Source organism: Carlito syrichta, unplaced genomic scaffold (genome assembly GCF_000164805.1).
Source record: "Carlito syrichta isolate Samal-C Ts95f unplaced genomic scaffold, Tarsius_syrichta-2.0.1 Scaffold288134, whole genome shotgun sequence".
Taxonomy (NCBI): Eukaryota; Metazoa; Chordata; class Mammalia; order Primates; family Tarsiidae; genus Carlito; species Carlito syrichta.
This window is the reverse complement of record NW_007232230.1, coordinates 64,348-74,614: the sequence shown is the minus strand read 5'-3', so window position 1 is coordinate 74,614 and position 10,267 is coordinate 64,348. Positions and strand designations below refer to the sequence as shown.

Sequence of the window (10,267 nt, the reverse complement as noted above, 5' to 3'; positions counted from 1 at the left end):
GCCCAAGTGTCCTCGGGCCAGCCGACGCTTCTGTGAAGGAGGCTGGCCTAGCCCTCCCTGGAGCCCGGAAATGCCTGTCCAGAAGGGCTCCACCTTTTGCTTCTTTGAGAAGCCGCCATGGCTAGTGGGTGCCACTACCCTAGCTAGTTGAGGTCCAGAAGCAGCTATGAGACCTGTGCCACAGCCTGGAAGAGACGTGGCACAGAGTCAAGGATGGGATCAGAAAGGGAAGAGGGCAAGTGCCCTGCAGACTGCAGTTCACAGGGTGTGCTTTTCCCAGGGCACTAGCTGGGCTGTGCACGTACCACTGAATGATTTCCGCGATCTGAGCTTCCCAGTGGGCAACCGACTCCTTTTTGGCTGCCAGATCCTGCAGTTCATCCTCCAGCTGCCTGTTTTGAGCTGTGAGTTTATCCACAAAGGAACAAAGCTGAAATGACAAAATTTCACCATACCACTTGTTAATTTGGCATCCTTTAAGTATCTTAGCACTATTAACACTGGAAGTGCTTTAGAAGATTTGGAACATTTTCTTTATGAGAATTTCCCAGACTAAGTTCATGGTATGGATTTCTAGATTGTATCTAACTTAAGTCATATTTCAATTTGAATCTAAACCTACAACTGCTAGAGCTAGTGATTATACATAATTATACCATTTAACTTAGTAAAAACATCCTATTTAAAAGACCAAACATACTACTACACTTAAAAGTTAAAATATATAGCCAGGTATAGTGGTTCATGCCTGTAATCCCAGCACTTGGGAGGTAGAGGCAGAAGGATAGCTTGAGCCCAGGAGTTCAAAAGCAGCCTGGGTGACACAGTGAGGCCTTGTCTTTACAAAAAAATAAAACAAAAATTAGCCAGGCATGGTGGCACATGCCTGTGGTCTCAGCTACTCAGGAGGCTAAGGCAAAAGGCTTGGCTGAGCCAAAAAGGCTGAGGCTGTGGTGAGACACGATTGTGCCACTGCACTCCAGCCTGGGTGACAGAAGTGAACCCCGATTCTAAAATAAAATAAGATAAATAAAGTAAAATAAAATAAAGTCGTGCATTGTGTAATGTTCTAAGGATATGTTCCTGAATGTGCTCTTGTGTGAGCACCATAGAGTGTCCTACGCAATCCCAGGTGGTACAGCCCATGGCACTGGGACTACGGCACAACCTGTTGCTTCTGGGCTACAAACAGGAGCAGCATGTTGCTGTTTGAGCTGTAATACAATGGTAAGTAAACTGTACATCCCTCTAAACACAGGAAAGGCACAGTACAAATATGGTACTGTAATCGTATAGGACCACTGTCGTGATGCGATCTATCACTGACTGAAACATTGTTATGTGGCATATCTGTTTTAAAAAGACACCAAACTTCCATGAATTATGAATGAAAAATTACAACTTCCACACCCAGCAATAACTCAGTTATTTTAAATTACCTTTTCATTTTCAGCAGTTAGCTTCTTGTTTTCATCAAACAGCATTGCTCTTTCCCGCTCATATTTGTCTTTTATTGTCCCTACTGCCTCCTCCATCTCATTATGCCTGAGAAGGTGAGGAAGAGACCATTTTAAAGTCTGCACCTCTGTTGACATTCACATCTGCGGGTGGGTCTGAGGTTCCAGATCCACACCAAGGCGCTCATGGAAACCTACCGTTCCCGTTTTGCCTTTTCCAACTTGTCTTTCAGCATCAGGATCTCCTTCTGCAGGGCCAGCTGGTGGCTCTCTGAATCATGCACCTCCTTCTTCACATTTTTCACTTCCAGCACGTGGGAGGCCTCACGTCTGACCAACTCCTCTTCATAAAATAAGACTTTCTTCTCAAGCTCAGATTTTATCTTTGAAATCTCCTGCTGATGCTCTAAGGTGGCAGCTGGTCCCCGGCCTCCTTGCTTCATCTGAAGACAAAGATGAAAACAAGCTAACGAATCTGCATGTCCTCCCTCGAAGATCACACTGTCCTTTTATCCCCAGCTCGTGCAGGCACCTTCCCAGTGACAGTTCTCGTGCTACGACCACGCCAGGTGACCTGGCTGACCTGCATCATGTGATACAGATTTCAGAGGATGATAGCGGCTGTCTTGCAGAGTGTTGTGCCCAGATCTGCTTGGGACCCCAGAGCCTCCAACCTACACAGGTGTGACCTTGTGCTGTTCCCTTCTGGTGACTGTGATGATATCCAAGGTCTCTGCTCTTGTGGGGAGGGGGTGCTGGCGGCAACCCAGTGAACTAGCGAGCAAGATGCTAACACAGGAAGTATTTTTTTTTTTTTGAGTTGGAGTCTCACTCCGTCGCCCAGACTGGAGTGCAGTGGCCACTCCCGGCCACCGCAGCCTCGACCTGCTGGGCTCCAGCGATGCTTCCGCTTCAGCCTTTCGAGTAGCTGGAACTACAGGCGCGCGCTACCACGCCTGGCTGATTTTTTGAATTACTGTAGAGATGAGGTCTCACCAAGTTGCCCAGGCGGGTCTCGAACCCGCGGGCTCAGGCAATCCACTCACCTCAGCCTCCCAAAGCACGGGATTACAGGCTGAGTCACCGAACCTGGCTCACAGGCAGTATTGTAAGGAATGGGGGGCACACCAGGGATGGCTGGGGCAATCTTTTTGAGGTTGTGACCTACTAAGTGAGGTGTCAGGTTAGGGGCAAAGAACAGGGCACAGGCGGGTGAAGAGGAAGCAAGGGGGACTGTTGTGCTGTGGCTGGAGGAGCTGGGCAGAGAGATGTGTGGGAAAGGTGCTGCCAGGTAGGATCAGGCAGGAGTGTGGCTGCTGGATGGCTGTGTAAGCCCTGATCGCAGAAGCTTCGTGCCCTCATAAGCCTACTCTGGTTGCCATGTGGAGGGACGGGCAGAGGGCACTGGGGTGCTGAAGTCCAGGCAAGCCGTGCTGCTGATGGCTGGACCAGGGAGCAGAGAAGACAATGGAGAAGAACAGACATCTTGGGCACACACACTGGAGAAAGAGCTGATGAACCCACCAAAGTGCCAGGGAGAGTAATGACCCATACATCCACCTCACAAATATGGAAACACAGACCCAGGAGACCCGTCGCTCACCCCACCCATATCCAGTCACCATGGTGTTCTCCATGTGTTCCCTCCCTGGTCTCCTTGCTGCCCTCTGGCCCTACCAGCCAGCCCCTGATGGATGACCAGCCCAACTCTTCCCTGTTGGCACCAGGTCATGGGGCTTTGAAGAGCTTTTATAAAACTGAACTCTGCTGAGTTTAGAAAACCAGAATAGGAAAGAGGACATGACCTGACTGGACTGAACCAGGACACGAACTGATTAGATGTTACTTTGTTAGGACTTACCATGAATTGTTTGAAATTTTTATACAAGGAAGGAAAGAAAGGAACTTGGCTTTTTTATGTCTTGTCTCCCACTCTCCAATCCGGGTCTGCCCTGGAACCACCCCAAGAGGCACTCAGCTCCAACCCACACACCAAGAGATAATTTCCACATGATGGTGTTAATGAGGGCAGGAAGTTTCCCCTCCCAGTAAGAGTGAAGACCCCGTCCCCAGCACTACCTTGAGGGCCTCAAGCTCACTTTCTATTTGCTTGGAGAAGTTCTCGCTGTGCTCACGAAGCTTGCGCTCCTTTGAACCCTCAGCAACGGCATCCTCTAGCTGAGCTTCCAGCTGCAAGAGAAGATCCACTTTCTAGTTAACACAAAGCAAGCACTGCTTTGCCAGTCAGAGCTTCACCAGGGACCCCTGAGAGAACAGAGCCTTAAAGTCCTTTGTATTTCTTCACATTTCATTAAATTTATCACAAATTAAAGTTGGAGAAAAACACCTCAGGGCTTAACTGGAATGGCTGGCCAGCAACAAAACAAGCTTAAATTCTAATTTAAATGGAAACTCTGAGATTAAATTTCAAGAAAAGATACTGGTTTGTGAAAACAAGTACATCTATCTATAGACCACTGATTCGTATTTTTTAAATGGACAATTTCAGACACACAAAAGAAGACAGTAGAATAATGAATTCCATGATCCTGTCACCCAGCTCTGACAGCGAGCAACTGGAGCCAAGCTTGCTTCATCTACTATATGCCTGTGCCCAAATCATCTGACAGCAGATCCCAGCCAGGCATGGTGACTCATGCCAGCAATCCCAGCACTTTGGGAGGCCAAGGTGTGAAGACTGCCTGAGTCCAGGAGTTCAAGACCAGCCTGGGCAACTTGGTGAGACTTTGTCTCTACAATAAACACAGTGGCACCCACTGTGTTTCCAGCTACTTGGAAAGTTGAAGCAGAAGCATCACCTGAGCCCAGCTCGAGAGTTTGGTAACCATGATTGTGCCACTGCACTTCAGCCTGGGTGACAGAGTGAGAATCAGCTAAAAAAAAAAGCAGATCCTAGCTCACATATCATTTGATTCGTATTTGAAATGATGTATTTTTTAACATTTTTAATTAAATTTATTTTTAGAGAATAGGGTCTTACTTTGTGGCCCAGGTTGAAATGCAGTGATATAATCACAACTCACTGTAGCCTCAAACTCCTGGGCTCAGGCAATCCTCCCACCTCAGCCTCCCAAGTAGCTGGAATTTATAGGCGTGTCACAATGCCTGGTTACTTTAAAATTGTTTTTGTAGAGACAGGGTCTTGCTATGTTGCCCAGACTGGTGTCAAAACTCCTGGGCTCAAGCAATCCTCTTGCCTCAGTTTCCCAAAGTGCTGGGATTATAGGTATGAGCCACCACACCCAGCCAGGAATGGTAATTCTTAATTAGAGGCATCATTAACTTGAGTGTAATTGGCTGCAACTACAAATATATTTGGGTTGCAAAATAAGCTAAGAAAAAAATAGGTATTTTGAAGCTAAATGGCAAAGAATCCTGAAGCCGGAAGGATAAGAGCAAGTGCTCCCAGGTCTTTTCGTTCACAGAACTTTTTCACAGAATTTTAAACTAAGCACTGCTTCAAATATGTTACCCGTCAGCAGCAGCACATTCAGAAAAGGACAACAGCTCTCACGGTGCTGGGGTGTGCAAGGCCCTTCTTTTCCTATCAGCTATGTGCAGGGCCAGGCTTTCTTCATATCCTTCATCCAAAACAGCACATCACAAGAGACTGAGAGCAGGGGCAGATATGAGAACCCAGGGGTCTTCTCTTCAGTCAGATAGTAAAGAAAAGTACAAAATGTAAAAAATGCCAATCTCATTAAATTTTTAAAGAAATACTTTTCATTAAAAATGTTATTGATGTTAATTGTTACTGATGTAATGTGTTTTCGCTATACTGAAAAAATTTGTTTTAATTTCTACATGGTACACTTACTGAGCAGTGTAATGACCTAACAGAAGCCCTCTGGGTGCTCAGTAATTCCTCCAGAGTCCAGGAGCGCTGAGGCCAGGAAGTGTGAGACGTGCGGCCCCAGCGACTGCCTGGACCTACCGGAGGCCATGATCTAGCTTTCTCCTCCCACTTGCCCCACGTGGACCACAGGTGCTATTTTCTTAAAGGAAGTTTTTAAAAAGTAGGATTAATCAAGAACCCCTTTTAATAATTTCACAAATAGATCTGAGGGATGAGAACGACAGAATAAACACTTGGCAGATTAACTTACTTGCTTCACATAAAATGTAAGATCCACTTACAAGGAACTTACATATGGCAGTCCAAGTTTTCAGCATTTTATTAAGATCATACAGAAGTCTGATCTAAAAAGCTACCTCTTTCCTGGACTTCTCAGATTTGCGGATTTCCTGCCTCATGGAGTCAATTTTCTGCATGGCCACTTCCATCTCCTCCTCCTTGTCCCGGAGCTGCCGGGACACCTTCTGCTTCTGGGAGCGGAGCTCAGCCATGCGCTCATTGAGCTCCGAGAACTCCTGCAGGGCCAGCTTTCGCTGCTGGTGGGCATCTTTGAGTTCTTTGGCCTGGGATTTCAGTCGCTCTGAAGCTTCAACTAATTGCTGAACAAAAACAATTGTAGATGTTTTACATTTGCTTAACAAAGGTCTGGAAGGCTAGAGGTTCAATCTTCCACTATGTTCAAGAGTGACACGTGACGGCCAACGCTGGAGAGAGGTGACAGCCACAGATCCAAGATTCACCTTCTTGGAAAAAGCCCTTTGCTCTGCCCCAACCTGGCCAACATGCAATGGGAACACCACCTGGGCTCTGAGCACCAACTCCACCCAGAAAGACCCTGCCACCATGTGGAGCCTACAGCAAGACGCCTGACTCTGTGAAGCCAACTCTGCCACATCATCCACAGAAGCATGGGGCACTCAATCTAGTCACCTAAATATAAGCAGAGTCAGAAAAGAACATGTGCACATGAAAATGCTGAAGACTTCAGAGTGAAGAACTGTATACCAACAATCGCTGCACGGCTGACTCTTCACTAGGCTGAAGTCTGGATGCTGGTTGTCCCCTGGGTGGAGAGCCACAAATGGGACTTACCCTCAGACCAGCAGCACTGATCCACCTCACCACTGCCCAAACCAACCCTGACCTCCCGCAGCTAACTTGTTAACAATCTGGCTACTGAGTCACTGTCACAACTACTGGTCTGAGACTGAAAGTAGCAAGACCTGGAGCTGCCCAGCAGGGCAGCTGCCCCGAGGGAGGGGAGGCCTCCCCAGCCTCGCTGGGACCAGCTCAGAGTTACCCTGACCGCATCAAGCATGAGAGGTCACATGCCCCTACTGCACTTCTAGACAAGCCAATGCAGGGGATGTGGCATCACAGATGATCTTAAGAAACAATTTGGGTTTGAAATCTGGCTCATTTTAGAGAAAAGATCACAAACTATAGGCTCAAGGACTTACGTGTATAAGTGAGTGCATCTGAGAAAACAGTAACCTAATTGTGCGACTAATATACTAGTATTTGAGCACAAAGTTTCACACATCTTTCTGTGAAATGTCCTCATCTCAGAAGCTGGAGGATAGGGGGAGAGGGAGGATGATGGCTGCAAAGGGCAGGGCCTGGAGGCCCCACGACTGGGGGCCAAGCCCAACCCCAACAGAGGGCTGAGCAGCCCTGGGCACAGCCTGGCCCTGGGGCCGGCTTGTCCATGTCCTGCGTGCAGCCTGGGGACAGTCCATAAGCCAGAGTCAGGAGGTCTTGAAGTGCCTGCACAAATGCAGCCTCACAGAACTCGCAGGGCCATCTAAGCCCTTTTCCCTTGAGGTTGAGCCCGCCCACCTTGTGGAGGGCCTCCTTCTCCCACCACTCAAGCCCCTCACACGGAGCAAGCCGCCCACCTTGTGGAGGTCCTCCTTCTCCTGCCGCATCACGCGGTACTGCTTCTCCAGCCCCCTCAGCCGCTGTGTGGAATCCTCACGCTCTTGGCGAAGGGCCACTGTGTCCTCAAGTTGTCGCTCGAGCCTGTTTGAATCTGGGCAAAAGAGGAAATTAACTGTGCTCCTTCATGTGCTATGACTTGGTGTGCAAACTTGGTGTTAGCTGACATACAGGAAATCATTTACTAGCTCGCAGCACTCTGGTCATTCAGAAGGTTTTTCACTTACACACACACACACACATGCAAGTCATGGGCATGGCTACCACTGCAGTTTGCAGGAGCCAGGCTCACAAACCCTATTCTGATCACGTGTGACCACTCTCTCCCAGGGACTTGAGCCTTGGGGTGGCACGCACCTGTCTGCTTCAGTCCCTCTAACTGGTATAACCAGCAGTGCCTGGCCCTTTCTCAGTGTGCAACAAAGGTTTTAGTGAATAACCAGCTCAATCAAAGCTCTTTTCTGCATCAGGATGTCGGGGTTCCAGACAGGAAATGCAGAGAAGGTAACAGACTCTGAGTGTGATGTGGAGATGTGAATCAGCAGCAGACCAGTCCATGTGAGATGAAGGGTGAAGGTTTAAAAGCAAGCCCAGTCTTTAGGGAGCTTTGATAACCTAAAACCCACCAAGGAGAGGTGGTGACAGTAACTCTAGCACCTAAAATGCCTAAACGCAGGCACAGTCACTGATGAAAGCTGCAGAAGGAAAAAGCAGCTCTAGCAACTGTCTCAGAGCTGCAAAGAAGAAAATTACGACACAGAAACACAGACTAGTCTGAAAGTTTCTACATAAGTTGGCAGGGATTGATTCCCACTGGTAACTATAAAAGTATATTAATAGAACCAAACAAGTTGGGGAAAGTAATTTTAAACATACTGACAAAATATCAGAACTCAAATAGGTTCTTTTTCTGCTTTTCTACCTTATGAAAAGGACTCTGAAGATTGCCTTTTAAGAACAGAGACGAAGCCGCTACACTTTATTTAAACCTTACCTGCAATTTTATTCTTCAGGCGTTCAATTTCTTCATTCAACCTTTTTATTTCCTTATCCCGGTTTGCATTGCCCAGAGTCCGAGAGGAGCCGTGAAGGGACTGCACAGTCTGGGTAGACTCTGGGGGAGGAAGACTGCATGAGCCCAGGCCCACCCCACCACCCAGCCCAGCCCCACCCACCCCATGCCACTGCTGCCCCACCTTGCAGCTTCCTGCTGAGCTCCAGCTTCTCCTGCTCCAGTCTCCGGATCCTCCGCTCGTAAGCCTCGATCTGCAGGCTGTTCTCCAAGTCCCGCTGCACGTCCTCATCTTTGGTTAATGTGTTGGACTGCATGATGCTCTTCAGAGAGCCTCGGTCAGAAAAACAGCTGCAAAATAAAGCAACAGGTTTCTCTGACTTACTGAGAATTTACAGTGATTTCATTAGCATTTAAAAACTTCCTGGGGTGAAAGATACTCTTTTTAAATTGGCAAACAAAAATACCTTTGAAAAGACTTTATTGTTTACAGAGCCAAAGTTAGACAAGAGCCTTCCTTACTGCAAGTGACTGGATGGTCAACAGGACACTGAAAAGGGCACTCCCTCACCACTAGTCAAAGAAAATGCCTCTGCAAAGGAGGAGAAACAGTACTTCTAAACCATCACTTGCACCTGAAATGCTACAACAGAAGGCATTTTGTGTACAGTAAGGCTTCGGGCAGCACAGCTCTTATATGGAGGACAGCAGTGTGCACGGGCCATCGAGAGCTTCCTGGTTCAGTCACTGACTGGCCGAACATTCAGCTCCATCCCCCTGTAAGGCTCATCTTCTCCCTTGCAGACTGAACCACAACTCTCGCACCCTGACCATGCATGGCTAAGCCACTCACCAAGGACCACGCATTCTAGTCACATCCAAGATGGTACTCACATTTAACAACTTAATTCTTGGACTGTTTCAAGTGTTATTTATTTCTGCTTAGTTCTTTATGTAACAGCAACATCAGGAAAACCTTTTGTACTCCTACACTGAGTCCAATAAAGGCAGCCAATGCCCTTCACAGAAGGGGCTGGCCAGTGCTTCTCCAAGGGTAGTCTGAGAGTGCTGGGCCATTCCTGCCCTGTGGGGTCTGTGATATGAGGGGATCCCTGGGCTAATCCTATCAAACTAGAGCCGTGGCAGGTGGGGCTGGGATCCACAAGTGTGACAAGCACTCGGTGAGCTGGCAGGTACTGGAAAGGTCAATAGTCTCTGCACTTGGGGTCAATAAATAAATAAGTCCATGTCGAACACTTCCTGTGGGCCAAAAGGTATCAGTTGTCCCCCCTGCTTAACTGCTGTTTAACCCTGGCAGCTCATACCAAAAAACATTTTCTACAAGCTTGAGCATAAGTATGGGGACACCGCTCTCTTGAAGAAATTTTCAACTTAGGTCTCAGCTGCCAGAAGATGCCCTGAATAAGATTCTGTGACCTTTCTTCAGAAGCTGTGGGAGTTTCTTTCTAACTCCTCCCTCTTGGCCCCAGTTTCCTTCTAAAATCAAGGTGGAATACCTCAGGTGATACAACTTTGCAGAGGACAGAGACCAACAGGCACACACATGGCCTGGGCACCACAGGGCCGGAGCTAAAACTATGTCCTCACGAAAGTAAGCAGAGCACTCTGAGGAATGATGGCTCTCACCTGAGCATGCATGGAAGCTGCTACTACCAGCTGCGGTATTGACCATTATAGCCGGTACTGCCAGCCTCTAGGTCAGGGCTCAGCAAACTACCGTTTGTGGGCCAAATTCTACCCACAGCCTGTTTTTGCACTGTCCATGAGCTAAGAATGGTTTTAATATTTTAAAGGTTGTTTAAAAAGAATACACAGCCGGGCTCGGTGGCTCAGCCTGTAATCCCGCGCCTTTGGGAGGCTGAGGTGAGTGGATTGCCTGAGCCCGCGGGTTCAAGACCCGCCTGGGCAGCGAGACCTCATCTCTACAATAAATCAAAAAATCAGCCAGGTATGGTAGCGCAT

General features: G+C 48.0%; 1 protein-coding gene across 1 annotated transcript in view; it reads right to left on the bottom strand.

The window, feature by feature from the left end:
- Window positions 1–10,267, bottom strand: part of CDC42BPB (CDC42 binding protein kinase beta) — an 80,852-nt gene that overhangs the window by 34,648 nt on the left and 35,937 nt on the right. Inside the window, exons 10-15 of the mRNA XM_021710107.1 lie at window positions 8,469–8,635; window positions 8,267–8,386; window positions 7,233–7,366; window positions 5,691–5,933; window positions 3,537–3,647; window positions 1,656–1,900 (exon numbers count right to left, since the gene is read on the bottom strand). Coding sequence (XP_021565782.1) covers window positions 1,656–1,900; window positions 3,537–3,647; window positions 5,691–5,933; window positions 7,233–7,366; window positions 8,267–8,386; window positions 8,469–8,635 — 1,020 coding nt within the window. The remainder of the gene's footprint in view (window positions 1–1,655; window positions 1,901–3,536; window positions 3,648–5,690; window positions 5,934–7,232; window positions 7,367–8,266; window positions 8,387–8,468; window positions 8,636–10,267) is intronic.